At 23.7% G+C, this 22,764-nt stretch overlaps 8 protein-coding genes across 8 annotated transcripts; 6 read left to right on the forward strand and 2 right to left on the reverse strand.

Moving 5' to 3' along the window:
* Positions 1–636: 636 nt before the first annotated feature.
* PVVCY_1305210 (DNA replication complex GINS protein, putative) lies at positions 637–2,369 on the forward strand (the record flags this gene model as incomplete). Its single annotated transcript, XM_008624198.1, has 3 exons — positions 637–1,572; positions 1,667–1,964; positions 2,098–2,369. The coding sequence occupies 3 exons, from the start codon at positions 637–639 to the stop codon at positions 2,367–2,369; spliced, it is 1,506 nt and encodes a 501-aa protein (XP_008622420.1).
* A 951-nt stretch (positions 2,370–3,320) lies between these two features.
* Positions 3,321–4,567, forward strand: PVVCY_1305220 (conserved Plasmodium protein, unknown function; the record flags this gene model as incomplete). Its single annotated transcript, XM_008624199.1, has 2 exons — positions 3,321–3,501; positions 3,597–4,567. The coding sequence occupies 2 exons, from the start codon at positions 3,321–3,323 to the stop codon at positions 4,565–4,567; spliced, it is 1,152 nt and encodes a 383-aa protein (XP_008622421.1).
* A 312-nt stretch (positions 4,568–4,879) lies between these two features.
* On the reverse strand, positions 4,880–8,925 carry PVVCY_1305230 (conserved Plasmodium protein, unknown function; the record flags this gene model as incomplete). Its single annotated transcript, XM_008624200.2, has 3 exons — positions 4,880–5,054; positions 5,175–5,616; positions 5,715–8,925. 3 exons carry the CDS (start codon positions 8,923–8,925, stop codon positions 4,880–4,882), a joined length of 3,828 nt encoding a protein of 1,275 aa, XP_008622422.2.
* Positions 8,926–9,404: 479 nt separating this feature from the next.
* On the forward strand, positions 9,405–11,462 carry PVVCY_1305240 (conserved Plasmodium protein, unknown function; the record flags this gene model as incomplete). Its single annotated transcript, XM_008624201.1, has 1 exon — positions 9,405–11,462. One exon carries the CDS (start codon positions 9,405–9,407, stop codon positions 11,460–11,462), a length of 2,058 nt encoding a protein of 685 aa, XP_008622423.1.
* A 587-nt stretch (positions 11,463–12,049) lies between these two features.
* PVVCY_1305250 (thrombospondin-related anonymous protein, putative sporozoite surface protein 2, putative) lies at positions 12,050–14,239 on the reverse strand (the record flags this gene model as incomplete). Its single annotated transcript, XM_008624202.2, has 1 exon — positions 12,050–14,239. One exon carries the CDS (start codon positions 14,237–14,239, stop codon positions 12,050–12,052), a length of 2,190 nt encoding a protein of 729 aa, XP_008622424.1.
* Positions 14,240–17,106: 2,867 nt separating this feature from the next.
* On the forward strand, positions 17,107–18,680 carry PVVCY_1305260 (conserved Plasmodium protein, unknown function; the record flags this gene model as incomplete). The annotated part of the gene is made up of 3 exons (XM_008624203.2): positions 17,107–17,560; positions 17,680–18,404; positions 18,564–18,680. The coding sequence occupies 3 exons, from the start codon at positions 17,107–17,109 to the stop codon at positions 18,678–18,680; spliced, it is 1,296 nt and encodes a 431-aa protein (XP_008622425.2).
* Positions 18,681–19,385: 705 nt separating this feature from the next.
* Positions 19,386–20,151, forward strand: PVVCY_1305270 (conserved Plasmodium protein, unknown function; the record flags this gene model as incomplete). The annotated part of the gene is made up of 3 exons (XM_008624204.1): positions 19,386–19,419; positions 19,538–19,818; positions 19,963–20,151. 3 exons carry the CDS (start codon positions 19,386–19,388, stop codon positions 20,149–20,151), a joined length of 504 nt encoding a protein of 167 aa, XP_008622426.1.
* Positions 20,152–21,147: 996 nt separating this feature from the next.
* On the forward strand, positions 21,148–22,521 carry PVVCY_1305280 (conserved Plasmodium protein, unknown function; the record flags this gene model as incomplete). The annotated part of the gene is made up of 5 exons (XM_008624205.2): positions 21,148–21,554; positions 21,734–21,814; positions 21,943–21,996; positions 22,150–22,267; positions 22,483–22,521. The coding sequence occupies 5 exons, from the start codon at positions 21,148–21,150 to the stop codon at positions 22,519–22,521; spliced, it is 699 nt and encodes a 232-aa protein (XP_008622427.2).
* Between the last annotated feature and the right edge of the window lie 243 nt (positions 22,522–22,764).

The raw sequence follows: 22,764 nt of genomic DNA on the forward strand, positions 1-22,764 counted from the left end.
AATATTCATTTTCTTTCCCCCCCGTTTGGCCCATTTATATTCCCATAAAGGGAAGGGGTAACAGGATATAAATTGTCTCTGATTTTTTTACTTATATGAAATGTATAAACATTTAAATATACCAATTTTTATATTAAAATGATAATATATTAATAATATAAAAACAACAAAATATGTTGACTCTCCTCTTTTTTCTTGTCTTGTCTTGTCTTTTATGGAAAATATTTTCATCAGGCATTTCGCATATTTTTCATAATAGAAAGGCACACATAAAAAAGTTAAAAAGTGCATCATTAAAAAGTTTGAAAATAAAATAAATAAAATATTAAAAGGATTATTTATATATTACTAATATTTATATAAACATTTTAGTGTATATTTTAATTTATGTATAGATCCGAGTTTATATGCGTATTGATTTCTCATGGCACACTAAAAGGAATAATTTTTTTCTCTTTATTTTATTGCATGGTCATAAAAAATATATCCTTATTTTATCAAATTGGTTAGTAAAACAATGAAATAAAATTTTTATTTTACATCGAATGGTGTCCAAATTTTGTTTTTCTATATATAGAGATATAGAACATACATAACTGAGAACTAATGTTGGTACGATTTTGATTTTTAAAAAATATGGACGATGTGTTTACAATTTTTAAAAAAAGAAACAAAAATAAAAAAAGAGCATCAACAGGAAATGGAAAAGAAAATATAAATGATAAAAAATCATTATTTAATTTAGATCGAAAAAATCCAAGACGAGCACATAATGCAGAAGATGGATTAAATTATAATGGAAGTGACATAAATAATAAACAGGATAAAAAAGGGAATAATCCTAATAATAATGAAAATTATATAGTAGTTGATTTTCCATCATTACCTTATAAAAATACAGAAGCATGTATATCATTTTATTATATAGAATATTTAAGGAATCAAATATTATATGGAAATAAAAATTTAAGAATTGATGAAAATACAAAAATAATGGCAGAAGAATTACTTGATAAAATTGAGACTACAATATATGAGTTAGAAAATAGTTCCGAAAATTTAGAAGACAGTTATAAAATAGAAATTAAAACTATTATATTTAAAGCAATATATGATAGGTACTATAAAATATATACTACTTTAATTGCTTTTTCAGATTCAGCACCACAACCTAATAATTTATATGAATATATATTAAATAATGGGGTATATATAAGATCAAAAAGGAACAATGATTTTAATTGTAGAGAAAATATACATAATGTATATTCATATTTAGATAATATTGAAATAGGTAATAATGATTTATCATATAACCTTGAAAATATATATATTGAAAGTATTGATATAAGTAGACCTACTATTATAAATAAAACATTAATTAATACAGATATTGAAGTTGAATATTTACCATTAAAATTTAACTGTTCATATTGTTATAAAAATTTACAATATGCTAAATTATTTTTAAATAATGCTATAAATATGTCTCTCTATGAAAAGGCATTGGGAGAGTTAATTGTTGCCAAGGCCTTGGTGGATATCCCTTCCGTTCCCGTGGAATTTGTTGAGGTTGGCAATTTTAAAGAAGTATAATCCATCTTACCCATCCAAACTTTACATATTTACACACACATTTGTATGCGTTTACTTTTCCTGTGTTAAGGGATTTGATGTGAAAGAAATGAAAGCAGGTGAAAGACAGTGGATTCCAATATATCTTGGGATTGCCCTATCAGCATTTACCTATGTTGATGTTGAATTTCCATTTTGGTTTTATATAAAAAATTTTGTAAATATTAAAGAGGAAGAATATAAAAACCCTGATGAATTATTTGAGTTACCATCCCCTTATTTTTTTGAAATATGTTACATGTTTGTTGATCAAAAAGTTTTTTCAAAGTCTACTCCTATTGAAACAGTAGGGAAAAAAAGTTATTTCCGATATATGGAAAAGGTAGCAGGTACTTTTTTTTTTTTTTTATATATTACAAAAATGGATAGGCAATTAAAATGAAATTGATTTATGGCTAGCTACTATTATATATGTACTTAGATCAATGCTTGACCTCGCCACACTTTTATTGCACCCTTTAGGATATGTAGAAGATATTAAACATTGTCGAAGGGAAAAAATAATAAGAAGACTGGAAGAGCAAAATGTACATACCAATCATATTTACATAAAAAATTTACAATTATCTGAAACATATATAATTAATTTGTCTTTATATAGTTTTTGGAAATATGATAAAAATTTAAATGACAATAATAATTCAATTGATTTTACATCCTATTTACTTGAACCATTCATAAAAGAACTTAAAACTGAGGAAGATGATGATGAAAATATTCTACAAGATTTATAATTTATATTTTTTTTCCATTTTTTTCAATACCAACTTTGTAAGAATATAAATATGTTAATACCGATATTGTATATGCCCAACATTTTAAAGTTTAAATAAATGTATATGAATGTTTGACTTATTAAGAGAGTATTTAGCATTTGTTGTAGCAAACATATTCTCTCTTTCTTTCTTTATCTCTTTCTTTTCTTTTTTTTTTCATTATGCATTTATATGTATGTACCTGTACATGCATATCTATAAGCATTTTGTGTTGTATCTTATTTATGGATATGCATAGCCACTCTTAATATTGACTATACTATTTAATCAAAAAAAAATATAGTAACAGACAAATTAAAACAGGTTTATTACTATGCATAAATTAAAACTTTTTTTATATAAAATATATAATCATTAATAATTTTAAATTGTTTGAAAATAATTTTATTTTCGATACTTTTACTTTTGTGAGTTTCGAAAATTTTCCTCTTTTTATTATATTCATAAAACTGTTGAATTAAAAAATGTAAAGTGCATAGAATATATTTTTCCTACGCAGTTATTAATACCAGTTGCTTTAAAATAAATGATAAATTTTTAAGAAAAAAAAATACATATAATGCATATAATTTTAATATTCTTTATAATATTATATATCTTTTATTTTTTTTATTTTAATATATATAATTTATCATATATTTTTAGTATAATTTATATTGAATTATTGAAATTAAGTCGAATAATTTGAATATATTTTAGGTTGAAAAACTTCTCATTTTTTTTTGGTGTATTAATTTAGTACGACATTTCAGTATGTTTTCATAATTTTTTGTTTTGTTTTCCTTTTTTTTTTTTAAATAAACAAATTAAAGATGTAACGAGTTGTTTTGTGGAGATATATTTATCGAATAAAAAAAGGATAAAAAGAAAAACTGAGAAAGAGAGAGAAAACAATATCAAGCAAACGAAATGGACAACGACGCTGAGATTATGAATAAATGTTTTAAAGGAGGCAAAAAATTTTGCTTTTATCCAAAGATAATAAATATTGAACAGAATAATGAAAATATTGTATTGCATAATTGTATTCAAACTTTATTATCCGACCCAATAGTTGTTTTATATACAGACGATAATTATATTTGCACAGGTAATCCCATTGTCATATGTAGTAAAACTATATGTACATAATAGTTTTGCTTTTTTTGTCTTTTTCTTTATTCATATACACTTTCCTTTTTATAGGGACCCTCACTGGAAAAGTATGCCTACATAAGATTACTAAAAAGGTAGACAAAGAAACAAATACAGAGGAAGTGGCAGTTGGTGAAAACGAGAATGGGAATAAAAATTTGATTAATAGTGGTGTAGAGGTTGAAAAGGCTTTAAGTAGTAATGCGGGGGAAGTTAATAAAAATAAAAGTGACATAAAAAATGAAGTATTTGAAAAATATCATATTTTATGTATGTTCAGACCTAATAGTATAAAATCAATCTACATTGATAAAAAATATGTATATATTTATTACGAGAGTTGTATTGATGTTTTTTGTATAAAAACATATAATTTTATAAGAAAAATAAATATAGAAATAATTAATAATAAACAAGCTATATCTTTTGAAAATTTGATTTTATTTAATAATTCCAAAAGCTTATTTATATATGATATTACAAATAATTATATGAGTTATTTTTATAAAAATTTTTTAAAAAATATTGTTATATTTGATTTTAATACAAATTATTTATTATGTTATAAAAATAATTTTGGAAAATGTCATATAAGAGTTTTACAGATTTATATAAATGATGATCATTGTCAACATGAATTAATTTTTTGTGTCGACTTTTCCTCAAAGTTTATTAGTCATGGCAAATTTTTAGACGATGAAAAAATTATAGTTGCAAAAAATGGAAAACGTTTAATTATATTTGATTTTAAAAAAGCTGTTGATATGTATAGAATTAAAAAATTAAAAACAAAAGTTTTAGACATTTATAAATCAGCAGAAAATATGTTATTCATATTAGTTGAAAATCAAATATATATATTTAATTTATCAGCATATATTTTTTATAAATGTATGCAATTACCTACCGGACTTTTTTATTTTAAATGGCCTTATTTTATAAGACACAAAAATAATAAAATTATATTCTCATCAGATCGAGGAATTTATTATATTGATTATCATATTGAAGAAAGTGAATAAAATTATTTTATAACACTACAAAAAAATATAAAATTTTAATTTTACTGAGGAGAGAAAATTGGGGGCAATAGTAAATGGGTCTGTCCTTGAATATTTTCGACACAATTCCCGCTATGTATTACACATATCCATGCCCCATATTTATGTAATTTAATTTGACAATTATAGTTAGTCATGAATTATTGTGGCACCATTTATTTTTGTGTGCAATTTCTCGAATTTTCTAATTAAGATTATTTGCTTCACCATTTTTACGTCGTTGTTTTTTTTTCCCTTTTTAATGTTCATAATAAAAAAACAAAATTTACATTACTAGTCAGAAAAAATATCATAGCTTTTTCCTAACTCGTAGCATTTTTGTATATCCTCAAAATTGCAAAAATAGTCATTTGATTTTAAAAAAAAGAAAATATCCTCAATATAATTTTCTTCAAATATTTCTTTTACACACTTGGGGTATTTGCACCGTAGCAATAGGTAGACTTCGCTATAAAGGTGGTAAAAAAATTGGTAAAAAATTGGTAAAAAATTGGTAAAAAATAGTTTTATTTATTTTTTTTATTTGGTTTTATGAAAAGTTTGCATTTTCAGCCTGTGAAAGTCTTACCTTAATAAGAAAATGATTTTATATTTCAACACACCTATGATATAGTTGAAAAGGGAATAAAAAAAATTATTTCCTTTAAAATGGTTATCAGCATTTGAAATGATAAATATTTTAACATAAAAATATATTTTAGGGAATAATTTATATAGCCCTTTTTTAAATGAGTCTAAGTTTGTTTTTAAAATGTTTATATCCGTATTGTTGTCATTTTCTACACTGTCGTCATTCAGTTTGTTTCCATAACTTTCTAATAGATCAAAATTTACATTTTTCAAATAGCTAAAATCAATTTTTACATAATTAAATGATTCATTGTTCTGATTATCGGCTTGTTCATTTTTGTTACTTAACAACTTTTCAAGCATATTTTTTATGCTCTCTTCTTTTTCCGAAAACTTGTCTTTATATTCAGCAGACAAAATATTAATCAGGGGGAAACAAACTGCAATGGAAAATGTATTAAAGTGTGTAAAAAAAAATGTAAGGAAATGAACAATTTTAGTGAGTACAAAGAAAAGGTTATTTTTTTTTTCTACTTACCTCGAGCAATTGTAGTAATGGAAAAATTATGCATAGATTGATTAAAGGAGGATAATATTTTGTATTGAATATCATCTGTAGAAGATATGTTATAAACCTTTTTAATAAAATAAAATATTGAATATTCTTGTCCTTGTGTTAGATTATTTGTATCTCTTATTTTTCCAGTTTCTTTGTCTTTCCTTAATTTATCATTTATTTGTTGATACAATAAATCATGTGTTAATTCTTGATTTAAATATAATTTAAAATAATCTGTATCATTAGTTATGTTATAAAATAAATAAATTAAAAAACTCAAATTTTTAATCAAAAATAAATCAGCATTAATAGTATTATTATTATTGTTATCGTTTTTTCCGGTATCTTCATTATTTTTTGTACTTTCTTTATAAATATAGGTTAATGAATTAAATGAATTTATTAAGCATTCTTTAAAAATATCCATAAATATATTTTGTTCTATTATATAATTCAATGTTTTTAAAATTAAAATAGTTCCAATTATATTAACATTTATACCTGCTAATGAAAAAGTACTATCTTTACTAAATTGAGAGTTGTGAAAATTAAAATTTTTATATACATTTTTTTCATTTAATAAGCTTATATTATATGTATGTTCCATATAATTATTATTATTATCACTTCCTGCACTATCACTTGATGATGTTTCAAAATGTGACTCTGTTTCTTTATTATTGTTAGTGTTTATATTTTGACTTTTTTTATTTTCATTCATTCCAGTATTATCATCCATATTGGATGCCGCAAAGAAATCACTAATTATGTTAATAAATTTTTTCTTAACAGGTTTAAAACAAATGTAAGGAATAGATGTGTTAATATTTTTTGTATAGTATGACATATGCATTTCTACGATATATAATAATCTTTCTTTTAGTATGTTAGACAACTTTTTAAAATAATCTCTTATTATGCTATATATATTATCTGTATATATTTCAATAATATCTAGATAAATCATTTGAATAATTTCCCTAATAATTTTAATATTATTTAATTGATAAATAGTTTGATTAATATTATCATATATAGCTAATCCAATATTATTCAATATAATATTTATAGATGTATTTAAATTATTATTAAATATGGAATGATATAAATCTACTTCTAATTTTGTTATATATATAGCTAATAAACATATATTCTTTATATATTTTGGCATATTATTTTTTGAAAAATTTTCAAATATTTTTAATAAATTATTATTTAATATTTTTAATCTTGAACTTACATATAAACTTTCTAAAGAATTATATTCATCAATATATAAATCATTTTCATCCTGAAATTTTAAATATATAAAACTTATTATATCTTTTACACACCCACATTTTATTTTATATTTATCATAATATTCTATAACATTTATATGTTTATTAAAATATATAATATTCACATTATTATAAATTTTATCAATTTCTTGTTCATCATTTGTAAGAAATATCGATGTATTTTTCACGCCATTTTCTAGGTACCCTAACTTGTACTTTCCATGATCAATCTCATTTTTTACTTCAACATTATACTTATTTTTTATGTGTTGTTCATTCTGGTTTTCTCTTTTTGTATTTTCCATTTTGTTGGTTTCCTCTGCTTTTTTTTCGACGCCAAATAAATTTTTAGAATCACCATCATGATGGGGCATCTCAGTTCTATCCTCTTGTGCTGAACTGGTAGCAACATCGTGGCTTTTTTTGTGTGTATATTTATCTGTATGTAATAATGATTGTTTATGATTATTTTCTTCATTGATATTATTTTTGTTTCGAGTTTGATGATTAAATAATGTATTATTGTTGTTGGAAGTGTTTCTATTTATATGGCCATATTTTATTTCTTGTCCATACGGCATGATATCATATATATTACTTTGATCATCCGTATTTTTTTTATCTAGAATATTTAAATCTGTATTATTTAAAACATCTCTAAACATATTTATAACATATTTTAGTATTCGTTTAATAATATATTGATATTTGGCTAGCTTATTTTTGGCGTTAAAATAAGTTGGATTTTTTTTAAAAAACTTTATAGCTTTTTCTGAAGATTGAAGCATATAATAAATTTCATTTTTTTTAACATTTTTTTTTTTTTTTACACCATTTTTTTTATTCCATTTTTTTGGAAAATTATTTATAAACGTATCATATTTTTTATTATCCATTTTATTAGTAGTATATATATTTTTTTTACATTTTTTATTTTGAAGTTTGTTTGTTATCATATTAGAATTTTTTTTAATATATCCTACAACTTCTTCCCTATTTTCATCAAATTTACTTCCTTCGTTTTCTTCAATTTCTATGTCGCTAGACATGTCATATTGATCAACTTCCCATTCAGTATTTTGTAAAAGGTCACTAACACTATCATCAGAATTACTATTATCTATGCTACATTTATCAGCTTCATCGATTTGATCAATCTCACTTGTATAACTATGATCTGAACTAGAGATGGTAGTATCACTACTGGTTGATGGATTACTAATTTGATCATCATCAAATTGGGATCTGTTAAATATATCTATAAAATATTGATATCCATTTGTTTCTATATTATTTATAATAGCTTCAAACCGTTCAGCATTTGTGTAATGTCTTAAATGTTGTATTAGTTTATTCTTATTTAATTTAATTTGTTTTATTTGAGAATATTTATCATAATAATTTAAAAATATAGAATAAAAAGTTTTATATATAGAATGTTTATTTTGTACTAGTATATTTAATTCATCTTTTATAGCTTGATGATGATCTAAAATCGTATGAATTTTTTTAACTATTTCTTCTGAATTTGATGTCCTTTTATTTTTTATTAATTCAATTTCTTTAATATTTTTATACTCTTCAAACTTTCTATTCAATTTATAAATTAAATAATAGTTTTCTATTTCCATAAACAAGTCCTCATATTTCACCATTTCATTCTTTTCTTCATTGTTCTCGTTATTTTGATCTTCATTTTTTTTTTCTTCCCTATCATGACAATAAAGTTTATCGATACTAAACTGAGAACTGGTATGTGTTTTTTTTTTATCTTCACCATTTTTCTCTACATTTTTAAAATGAATCTTTCCATCACAATATGAAGTATTCCCAATCTGATTTATATACTCACAAAGTTTGGAATATAATTCATCGTTTGGATCTTGCTCCCCCATTTTGTTTGCACACATGCCAATTATATTTATTTTATACTTTTAAACTATTTTAAACATTTATGCCTTTTTTATGTGATATTGTCTGTCATGTTTGATTAGGAAGTCCCTACATATATGGCGGATTAATTATTTATGCGTTTTATAGATATTTATAATTTCGAAACTGATTTTTATTTACTGAATTAGTAGTAAACATAAATAAAAACAAAAAGGATGACCTACTTTTTATCGATAAATATGTTTATAAATATCTATAAAGGTTCTAAACAATTGTGACATAATTTTTTAAAGTTCAAAAAATTCACAGAAAAAATTAATTAACTAAATAAAATAATTCAATCACTTTTTTCTTATAGCCCATGCGTGCAGTTCATTCTAGTGCTTACCCTAAAAAATTTTAATACACAAATTTTTATCACTTTATATGTAATAAATTTATTTATTATTTATCAGAAATTTTGAATAAAATGGTAATCCCAGATTATTAAGCAAGCATGGCCAACTTCTTAGGAACAAAAGTTAGTGATATTGATTTAAATGAAGTAAAAGAAGAATTAAGAAAAAAAAATAAAAATTATGATGAATATGATTTATATGTTTATTATAAAAAATTAGTAGATTTAGAAAAAATTAAAAATGAAAAAAAAAAAAAAAGGAAGAGAATTTTAAGAGAAGAGGAGAACGACGGGGGGTTTAAGCCTTGTAATTATATATCAAGTATATATAATAAAAATAAAAAAAAAATAACAAAAAATATATATGATTATATTGATCAATATGATAATATATATGAGGATATATACACCAATGATAATTTCCAAGAAAATAATAGTTACACAGATAATATAAATTTTACTTTTTTCAATGATAGTATTTCTTATAATCTATTGAGGAAACATAATTATATAGACGGTATACCAATAGGCCTACGCATAAATGAGAAAGAATATTATAATAATAATAGCATAAGTCATATTCCACAACAATGGAACAAACAGAGTGAGTCTCAAGAAAAATGCGCATCTTCTTTACAATCCAATGAGGCTACTAACTATTCTCAACCTCACCATATGAAATATTTAAAAACAAATATAGATGTAAAATGTGATAATAACTATAAATATGAAGCAGTAGAACCTAAAGATGTAAAATTAGTAAACCATGAAGAAAACAAAACTGACGAGTCTAATTGTGTAGAAAAAAAGGGTCGAGAAATCGGACCTAAATTACCAGACATATTTGATCAAGTAAGAAAGCATGAAATAATATACAAAGAAAATAATACCGAGCATAATAATGGACGTTTACAAAATGAATATTTAAATATTTTATCCCGACGAAACCGTATTATTTCATTTAAATTAAAAGAACAAAAAGAATTTGAAAAAAAAATTAAAGAAATATATAAACCCAAAAATAATTTTGAAGGAGCTTTTTTTGATAAGGAAAAAACAAGTATACAAAATATTACAAAAAATGAATTTGATACAATTCGAATTAATTTTTTAGAACATAAAAATGATGATTATGAGCAACATAAACTAGCTATATATAATGATGTAAAAATAGATAGGGGTATAGACAGTTTTGGAAGAAAAAAAAAAATGTTTGGACAGGTTGATAATTATGATAATTATTCCGATAGTTCTTGTGAATATATACATACTGCATCTGATACGAGAAAAATGAATAAACATCTTGAAATAAAAGATTCAGATCAAGAAATGGAAAAAAGACGAGCTATAACTAACAGGAGGCATAACATAAGTAAAGAGAAAAATGAAAACATGATTGATAATATAGAGTATGGAAAAGAAAGAGATAAAATAGATGAATTAGAAGGAAATGCTATAAATTTATTTGCATTATATGATACTTCAAATTATGAAAAAGTAGAGGTAATGGCATTATTAGAATTTTATTCTATTTTTTATAAAAGAAGAAATAAAAATAAAAGTAATGATACAACTAATAATATAATTTCTTTTCCTAACAATATGAATGACAAAAGAATGGATGAAATATATAGACAATACTCAAGATTAACAAACTTACAAAATAAAGAATTAACCAAAACAGAACTGATAAATTTATATGCCCCAAATAAAAATTGGACACATGCAACTACAAACAATGAACAAAATGAGAATAAATTGGAAAAGGATATTGCTGACCTTAAAAATAAAATAAATTTTAATGATTTAAAAAAAAAAAATCGATTTTTATTTTTTTGTAAAATGAAAGAGAATAATAATATTAAAAAAAATGCTCATATTTTTTCAAAAATAGAATATAACGAATTTGATAATTTGGCAAATATGTTAAAAATATATCATCTTAATTTTTATACAAATAATATAATAAATGACTACAAAAATATTAATACAGATATGAAAATACAAAATTATGAATTTTCAAAAAGTATATATGAAAAATTAAAAATTTCAGATATGCATAAGGATGATGATACTTCAAAAAATCATGAGAAAACCCTTGACATGCTTTTTTTTAATATCCCATCGTTTTTTTTTATCGCACTTTTTAGTTCATAAAACTTATGACCATTATTTTTTTTCGTAAATTTTAAGATAATTACATTTTCTCCATTCCCATTGTTTACTAATTCATTTTACTACGTATTATCACTTTTTTGTTTTAACTTGTTTTACCCATAATTCCTTTGGGTATAGTAAATACACACATATGTGCAAACCTAAACATATGATTAACTTTTAAGTTTGGTTTTTTTATATATTAAGAATAATTATAGCCACTAAAATATTGGGGTATAAATATTTATATATTATAACAGGACTAGTTAAAAAAATAGTTAAAACATAATATTGAAAATAAATGAATATATAGTTGAATGAATAACATAAAAAGATGACAATTGATCAAACTGTTATTTAAAATAACTTAATAATACAAAAGAATGAACCAAAAACAGGAAAAAGAAAGATGATGTAAAGAAACGCAAAAACAATTTAAAGACAAACGAGTTTATAGTTTATTATTTAAAGGCATATATATATATACCTATAATCATAGATAATATTAAAAAACAAAAAAAGACAAACATATATCAGATTTGTATGTAACATAAGAATAATCAATTGCATATATGAATTTATTAAAATTAATTCCAGTCATTATCTTCAGGTAATTTAAACTGTTCGTTTTCCATAGTTTCCTTTTCATCATCTGCTATTACATCTTCAAAGGGTGCTGGTTCTCCAGTTAATCCTGCAGCGCCACCACTTGCTATGAAATTATAAGCAACACCTGCACATCCAATTATAGCTAATCCTCCAATAATACCACCAGCTATTTTATATCCGTTATTAGATCTAGACTTATTTTTATTTTTATTTTCTTCATTATTATTTGTGGTTTCGGGTTCTATGGGTTCATTATCATTTACATAATCATCATTTACATATCCATCAGGTGATTGATGAGGTTTTGGTATTCTTTCTCCTTGTCCTTTAGATGGGTCATTATTTTCTGGTGTTACATCTTGATTGGGTATATTTTTATTTGGGTTGGGCGTATTATTTGGATTGTCACCACCTTCATTTGGTTTTGGATATTCTACTTCTGAGTCGGCTGGGTTTTCTGGTAAATTGCTTGGAATTTCAGTATTTTCATCTGGAATATTAGGGTTTTGGGGCTCTATATCTGGAACTATTATGTCTTTTATAGGTTTTTCTGGTACTATACCGGGAATAACTAGTGGGGGCATAGGTACATCTGGTTCTATATCTGGAATATCTAGGGGGTTGATGGGTTCCTCGGGTTCTATATCTGGAATATCTAGGGGGTCAATGGGTTCCTCGGGTTCTATATCTGGAACATCTAGTGGAGCCCTAGGTTTCTTGGGTTTTATATCTGGAATATCTAGGGGTTCTATAGGTACATCTGGTTCAACATCTGGAATAATTAGGTCGTCTGTAGGTTCATCTGGTATTATAAATGGATCTTCAATTTTTTCTGGACTTAATGGTTCTTCTGGATTTGCTGGTTCTGCTGGTATTATGGGTTCTATTGGTAGAATTGGATTTTCTGGCTCTATTGGTTTTGCTGGTTCAACATCTGGAATAATTAGGTCGTCTGTAGGTTCATCTGGGATTATAAATGGATCTTCAATTTTTTCTGGACTTAATGGTTCTTCTGGATTTGCTGGTTCTGCTGGTATTATAGGTTCTATTGGTAGAATTGGATTTTCTGGCTCTATTGGTTTTGCTGGTTCTATAGGCTCTACAGGCTCTATTGGTATCTCTGGAACTTTAATAGGGGCAACAGGAGGAGATACCGGTTTTTGGGGGGTAGGAGGAACTACTGGTTTTGAGGGGGTAGGAGGAATTACTGGTTTTGAGGGGATACGAGGAATTACTGGTTTTGAGGGGATACGAGGAGCTTTCGGTTTTTTGGGGACAGGTGGAGCTACCGGTTTTGTGGGGGCAGGTGGAGCTTCCGGTTTTGTGGGGCAGTCACGAATTTTACATGGAGTTGTCATTTCTGAAATACAGTTTGGATGTAATTTATTTCTTCTTCTAATTTTTGCTCCAGTACCACAAGTAGCAGAACATTCACTCCATTCTCCCCATTTTCCACAATGAGCAGTCCTTTCTACTTCCTGACAAACTTTAGCAAGAAAAGGTTTTATCATTGCTTGTGCTTTATTCCAATCACCAGAAGCATAGTATGGACATCGTCCAAGTCTAGGACATCCAACTAAAATTCGATTATATTTATGATTAACGCCTGCACCAACACCTATAATTGAAACAGTTACATTTTTTCTTTTTAATTCACCGACAGCATCAGCAGCTTTCTTTAAACTATTTGGAATACCGTCCGTTAATACAATAACTAATTGTATTGCATCTTGTCTAACCGCTTTGCTTTGAATTAAATTATCAACATTCACTAATGCAGCTGTTAAATTTGTGGTACCCTGGGGCAAATATCTAGTTTTAATATATTCAATTACAAAATGTAGATCGGTTTTACTAGTAGATCCATATCCGTTAACTCTAACTAAATCTTGTGTATATGATGAAAAAAGTGTCATAGTTATATTAACCGCATCTTTTGAAATATTTAAGTTGTTAACCAAAGTAGTAAGTGTTGGAATAAGGTAGAGATTCCAATTGGAGTGCCCAATACTTCCTGAACCGTCCACTAATATATGAATATCGATTTTTTCGTTACATACTTCTTCACTATATTTTACTTCATCAAGAATTCCCTGACCACTAATAAACACGCTTAGGCATAATAAAAGCACGACAAAAAAATATTTACTATTCCTTAAGAGCTTCATATTTCTGCTTATAATAGAAAAACGGGAATATCATGTGTCTAAGTATGCAAGAGAGTAAAAGAGAGAAACTATTTTCTATTTACTCTTTATCCATATATAAAAATGTGTATACGTTTGCAATAATGTATATATAGAGTTACCTTTTTCTTATACAAAAACTGATATGTAGTTAATTTGCTTCAATAGCGTCTGAGGAAATTAAATATTTTCCTTTTTTCCCGTTATATATATACACATGTGCATATAATACGGATTGGGGAATAACCAATTTAAAAAAATATATTTAGCATTTAAAAATATAGCTAACTCATTCAATTGGCAGTACTCAAAAAAGTATAAATTTTATGAAGGTTAATATATATCATAAAAACAATGCAAGCACTAAAAAAAATATTTAAAAATATTTCTCTTCGAAAATTATATTATTTAATATCATCCCAAAGGATGTGAACAAATATATGTAAAAAAATATACAACAGTTAAATATAAAAATTGATGCTTCAAGCATATGGGGTACATTTTATATATTTTTAATTGTTAAAAAATAAATATAATGGATATTATATAATTTTTTAATCGATAAAAACAATAAGTGTATATATATATGTATATATAGAAAACTCAAAAATATTTTATAAAATTAGTTTTAAAATGGTTGTAGTATATTAAAAAAGTTGTCTGAATTTATAATAGGAGTTATTAAATATATCACATGTATGTATTTTATTCATATCAGTTGTAAAATATTTAGGAAATATATTTGATCAATTTAATGAAAGACATTATGTGTATTAACATGAGCTACATGTAAAAATAATATTATTAAAGGCTTAAATGTCGAGCTAATTATTACACCCAAAAAAAATTATGATTTGTACATGTAGAAACTAATATCTCTACAGTATGGAAAGAGAACTAAATAGACAAAAAAAATAATAAGAGAAATTTTATATATAAATTATCCTTTAACCATTTTTTATTTTTCTTTTTATAGCTTTATAAATTATAAAACGAGGGATTTTCTCTTTTTTTACATGTATTTAATTAGCATGCATAATTTTATTAATTATAAATGACTCTATATAGCCCTCCATTGAATAAATAAAAATTCACACAATTTTTATGGAAACATAATTTTATTATTACATAAGTAAACAATCTTTGTATACATATATATGTTACATAAAACAGACTTATAATTCATGTTTTATTTCTGTGATAGTTTATTCATTATGCCAATTCACATTTTGTCTATACACATTTTTATGAAGATGGCCTTGTATAAATGGTACAGTAAGGAGAGTGGATAAATATTTGGTGAATGCACACACAAGAGAAAAATCATATCCATATATATACACTCATAAAGGGTGTGCTCACTATCTTTCCTTTCAATATATATATGTAGGAACAATATGGATAAGATACATTATTTTCATGTTCATATAATTCAATAAAAATTTGAAAATATTTTGAACATAAAAGAGAGCAATTTTAAAAAACAATTTTTAAGCAACCCTGTTTAATCTATTTTTTTTTCCTTTAACATGTATATTCCCTTTTATGTTGTGCTTTTTAATTAAAAAATAGAACTTGAGGATATTAAAATATATAGTAAATTTTTCTTTTTAATTTGGTTAAATTATTTCAACCATTATTTGAGCAATTACAAAATGGTTGTAAGAAATATTATTTTTTTATAACATTTTTTATAACATTTTTTATAGCATTTTTTAAAACCAATTGTTGTAAAAAAATGTGAGAAAGCAAATGTCTTATGTGTAATAATTATATAACCCCATTTTCCATTTCCACAAAAAGAAGAGTATAAATGTATGTAAATTTACATATTCATTTTCGATAGTCTCTTTTGTTTATTAAAAATTATTGTGTAATATGAAAGGTATAGAGAGGGTATATATATATATATTAATGTATACCCCCAATTTGACTATTTAATAAGGTATATAAAACGGGTGTAAATAAACCCACAATTAAATAAAGGTAATCCTTCTTTATGCATATTTTTTAATTATGTATTTAAAATAATTCCATCAATTTGTCTTAATATTTCGGTTTTATACATGTGTGATTAAATATTTTCGAATTAAATTATTTCACCTTTTTCTATACAGGCATAATGAAAATAGTAAATAAAAATAATTAAAAAAGTGTAATAATATTTCATGTTAAGAAAGGATTTATCCTTTAAAATAATTTGCAAATCCATATATATACTTATTTTATAAATAAGATATAACCCCTCAATACTTAATATAAAAATATTGTTCCAATCTCAATAGTATTACTAACAAATATAATCATATAGAGAATTTGAAAAATTTAAGTAAGCATTAAATAAATATGTTAATTTTCAATTTTTTTTTTCAACCTTGGAATGGAAAATTTCCCTTATATAATTAAAAATATGGAAATTTTTTGAAAAAAAAAAAATATATATAATATGAAATATATATAATGCATATGAGCATAATATATATAAATAAATTTTATGCTATTCGAATAATTTATTTTTAATATGTTTAACTTGCTATTTCTATAATTATCATATTTTAATTTTTTTATAACATTTTTATTTCATTTATTGGTAAATAATTGAAACAAAATATAAAATATATTGAATATACATAAAAAGGCTAGTCTTGTTTATTAAGATTTTTTTTTTACAAAAATTGACAAAGTCAAACTAGCATATCCATATGTTTATATAAAGAATATGCATATTTTTGGTTTTCGTAATTTTATATAATTAAAATTTAGTGGAAAAATATGAGGTAGTAGCTTTAACGTTTATTTAAAAATTTGAAAAATACATTCTTACAAGAAAATTGGGCATATACATATATATGCATAAAAATATGGATATGTTAAATCAGTTCATATTTGGTGATAAAAATAAAGAAAGTGGAAATAATAAAATAAATCAAACTTTTTCAAATAAATTAGAAAATGGAAAAACAGACAATATTCCAAACTCTTTTAATATAACAAATAATCAAACTACAATATTTAATGAAAGAACAAATTTAGTACCAGGAGAAGAACAAAACTTTAAAAACAACTCAAATGGTCTGATAAATAATCCTATAAATCCATCCCAAGACAATTTAAATACTCTCACAAAATCGAATAATGATATTCCCACCAATACAGATAATAATAAAAATAATGAATCACAAGAACAGACGGAAAACTCTTATTTAAAAAATAATAATAATAATGGAAACATCACATTAGAAAGCAAATTTAATTTTAACAGCTCCCTAAAAATAAGGCAATCCCTAACAGAGCAATTATGCGGTAAGTAAATTAGGAAAGCATGACACTACATGTGTACATATAGTTGTACATGTCTATCTATCTCTATATACATACATACACATACACATGCGTGCTTATGCTTTTTTCTACCCATTCAGAGGAGATCTCTATGAAGCTTGGGAAGATCCATCTTTGCAAATCATACCTCGAAACATACATATATGAAAAGAATCCTTACACGATGAATTTTATTTATTTAAAAGATGACGTAAGTGAATCAAAAAATCGAGTTTTAAACTCAGTACTTTTAAGCGCATTTTGTAACATAATATGGAGTAATAATATTTACAAGCATGAATATTTAATGTCTAAAGAATTACTAAATAAATATTTTAAAGCTATTCAAAAAAATCCAGATAAAAATAATTATTGTATTGTACCTATATATGATTTAAATAAAATAAAAATGATTTTAAATGATCATGAAAAAAATATTAAAATGCTTAAAAAAAGAAAATTAATTATTAGAAAAAATAATGAAAATCTTTTATTTATTTTAAATATAATTAAAAATAATTTTGCAGAAATTAAAATAAAAGCACAAAGAATTATACAAAGATTATTATTTAGATTAGATATACTTGATAAACTTTTTATGTTAAAAAATAATTCTTCTTTTTTTTCAACTAAATATGAATTCAGTAAATTTAAACTTATCGAAATTTTGGATCTCTTTAATTCCTTTACCATAGATGCACAACTCCAAAAAATAAATCAAAACATTGAGGAGTTTGTAAGGGAAAAAAGACATGTTCAAAACTTTCTTTACACAGATAAAGAGTTTACAACTAATCTAAAGAACACCATTGAAAAAAATGAACAGGTAATTTTAAAAAAACACAATCCATATTTACATATTCATCCCTCATTTTTCGAAGGTTGCAACGTCAATGTGGTGACCAATGCGGAAAATGGAATATGTACGTATGTATATATACATGTACATGCATTTACAAACTTACTTAACTTTTTCCTTCTTTAGCACATAACGGAATTGAAGAGCACAACATCGGAAATATGTCAAAATGTGGATGAAAATCGGGAATATTTATACAGTTTAAGTGCTTTTGAAAGGGAAGATCATTATGAAACGATCTAGCTTAATTTTAATAACATACCAAGTTCTATCATATAACATTACAAATGCTATTTTCATTACATATATGTGATATTTACTATTTTTTAATGTTTTATTGTCATAATTTTTTGTGTAAATTTTTAGTAGGCATATATTGTCTACCAACTTTTCATTACTTCCTTTTTTAATTAACGCATTTTTGTGTTACCTATATTATTTTTTTTATAATAAAATATGTTTTTCATTTTTTCTTTAAATTGTTGATCATATTCATTATAGCCTTTGACTAACAAATATTACTATTTTCTACAATTTAATTATTATACCTTATTTTATTTTCCATATTTTTTTTAAAACATTCTAAACACTTGTTTAAGGATTAAAACTGTGTCATTAATTTTAATTTACATATTTTGACAAAAGGAGAAATTGCCAAATTTTTTCAAAAAAAAAAAATATATTATGTGTATATATATTTTGTACTATTTGGCTGTTATGAAAAAATATGAAAAAAAAAAAAACACATATATATTCCCTTTATTAAAAAGAACGCAAATTTGTCGCATTTTTTTAGTTCTATAATGTTATTAAAATATCCCTTTTTATATATAAATTAAATAAAATTAAATTAACAGAATAAAATTACAAACATAAGGTGAAATGCTATAAAAAAAAGAAATGTTTATTTTTCTATAAATAAAAAAAAAACCAGGATTTTACACAAAGATGATTTCTTCCCTTTTACGAAGACCAATTATTAGTAATTAAAAAAGAAAAAAAAAAATTAATATAATATAATATGACACATTGAATTGGTCATACATTATAAGCTATATATACTTGATGATTATACATAATTATTACAATACCACTTTTAGGAGATATAGTAAATAAGAAGTTCTTTACAACAACAAATAATATAGTAAGCACATATGATAAGGATAATAATATTGAGGGAAATAAAAGAGACATAAATACTGATCATTCAGATATATATGAAAAATATGAAGTATTAAAAGAAGTAAAGACGAAAGAGAGTTTAAAAAAATCATTGAAAAAATTTAGAGAAATTGTTAAAAAGGAAACAATAAAAAAAGGATATAATTCATATTATGGATGGCCACCAAGAAATAGAATAAAAGTTGTAGATGATGAAAAGGTAATTCGAAAATGGTAAATTAAAATGTGTACATTATCATAGTTATAATATATGTTAATTAGAAAAATAAGTTTATAATTTATTCATTTTATTATTTTCTTTTCCTCCAAATTAATCATATAAAATGCAATGACCAATGATTAGCTCGGGACGTATGGAAGGACGTTGTTTGTATTTAACAGAACAAAAGGGATTCATGGGAAGGAACCCAATTTATGCATATGTTGTAAAAATAAAGGCATATTACTTTTTAATAAGTCTGAATTTGAGGCCTTATTAAAAAACATGAACACCATAAAACACCAACTCGAAGAATTTGCGAAAAAAATTTAAGGATAAGCCATTAAAAAGTTTTAACCTCACACATGCCATATTTAATATGCACATATAATATATCTGTGTAGTGAAACCTTTTACATACCACCATTTAATGGATATACAAATTTTTTATGATATATTTAGCCTATTTTCCTTATATTGCTCCTTTGAGCAATCCGATTAAACTGTTGTACATATTTCTATGAACTATTTGTAACATTTTTTTAATGTTTATTATGTAGAATAATTGTAAATATGTTTTAATATTTTTTATGTTTAATTAAAATTTTTTTTATTGAATATATACATTTTATTTTGGTTCATTATTTTTGTTCATTATTTTTGTTTATTATTTTTGTATATTATTTTTGTTTATTATTTTTGTTTATTATTTTTGTATATTATTTTTGTTTATTATTTTTGTTTATTTTATTTTTTCCTTGCTCCGACCTCATTTTTAGAGAAAAATTATAAAAAAAAAAAAAAAACTTTTTAATATGCCAAATAAATTTCGTATATAAAAAAAATAATAATTGTATAAAGTAGTGTGGCATAATCCGCATATTATGTTATGGCATAAAAATATATCTATATCTATATATATACATTATAATAATATTTTACCCTATTAATTTTTTTGCATATATTGGAACTAAATAAGGTTACTATGTACTTATTATATGTACATATTTTAAGAGTATAATTTTTGCTGGTTTTATAAATATAAAATAAATTATATATAATAGTAAAAAAAAAAAACAAACAAACACAGGATTGTATAAGTATGGTAGTTTTATATGAAATTTTATCAAGCAATTATAAAGATGGAGTTGAGAAAAAAAAAAATTTAACTTAAGCTCGATTGTCTACTATAGAATAATAATGTATGTTATATAAATATTTTATCTCCATTTTAAGAAGCAAAAAAAATTATGCCGAACAAATTTTAAGTGTCATCCCATATAATATATTATAATTTTTTTATAAGCATTCCAAAATTATAAAAAGAAAATGAAAGAACATACATCAAAAGGGGATACTCATGATAATAATCAGCAAAATAAAGAATATGAAAATGTAAGCAAAAGTATGGGTACAGATGGAAATTTAAGTGACGTTTCAGTATCGACTATAAGTAATAGTACAGGTATCGACTCCGATTTATATAATCATGTTGTTAGGGATATTAAAAGAGAAAGAAGGAGGAAAAAGTATGGAGAAAAACATGATAGAGAAAAAAGGTATAGTACTGAATCAGATCGAAGAAGAAGAAAAAAATATACATCCAGAGATTCGAGCAATGAAAGAAAACGATCAAGACGACGAAGGGATAGACGATCTAGTTATGAAAATGAACAAAGATATAAAAAAGATAGAAAAAAAAGAAAACGTGGACATTCAAAATCACGGAGTAAAGAGTAATAATAAAATTATCATATAATTTTAATTACTATTGAAAATGTTTAAATTAATGCATATATTAATATGTACTATTTTTCATTTTCTATGGTTGTTGTTCTATATATTAATATAACCTATGCAATTTAAAATGTGTATATGTATTGATTTATTTGATTTTTTTTGACGTCCACCTAAGTCGGCATCATGAAAATATACCTCAAGATCCTTTCAATCCATTATTGCTAGCATATGAAAAAAACAAAACAAATATAAATAAGTAATATTTAAAAAAAGTTTAATTTTTTTATTTCTTTCTTATTTCATTTTTAAAGTGACAACTTAGGAATAGTATAATACCGTATGAGCATATGAAAATATTACACAAATATATTTACATTTTTATAGTCGAAGAAAAGATGGAAGAAAAGAAAATACAAATGATCGATGGGAGCATGATAGGTATATATACAATATAAATTATAATTTTATAAATACAGAATATTTTAAAAAAAGAAGTAATAATTTTTTAGAAGAAAAAGACAAATATTTATTTTACTACATTATTATTTATTTTTTTTTTTAATTTGAATATATTTTGGTTTTTTATACAAGATATGAAAGTACATCAAGCGAAGGAGGATATACATTACCAAGTCAAACATTTGAAAATTCTTTTCTACAAGGAAACATAACAGAATTAAGGGGAAATACATGGAAATCCAAAGCAGGGGTAAATATATTAAAAAAAAATTTAATATATTTGGCATAAATATAATGAATTAAAAATGTGAAAAAAATAACACTATTATTGTGTATATTGCTAAGAATTTGTAATATAAATATATTATAAAATTCAATATAGCCTATATTAGTATAAAGCAGTTGATGTATCAATATGTATTATATACATTTTCAAACATTTTGTGAATTATAATAAATTTATAGGGTGTTTGTTTGATGCAAACAGAGGAGAATATGGATTAAGCGAGGGATACGAAAAAGAAGGAGAAAAAAAAAGGGAAAAAAAGGGAAAAAAAAAGGGAAAAAAAAAAGGAGAAAAAAGAAGGAGAAAAAAGAAGGAGAAAAAAAGACACGTTTGCATAAATCAAACAATAGCTTAAAATTTTAATGAATTAATTTAGTGTACATGCATATCAGAATAATCACATGATATATATGTATTGTCTTTTATTAACTTAATTTTTTTTGTAATATTTTATATTTCTT

Source organism: Plasmodium vinckei (assembly GCF_900681995.1).
Source record: "Plasmodium vinckei vinckei genome assembly, chromosome: PVVCY_13".
Lineage (NCBI taxonomy): Eukaryota > Apicomplexa > Aconoidasida > Haemosporida > Plasmodiidae > Plasmodium > Plasmodium vinckei.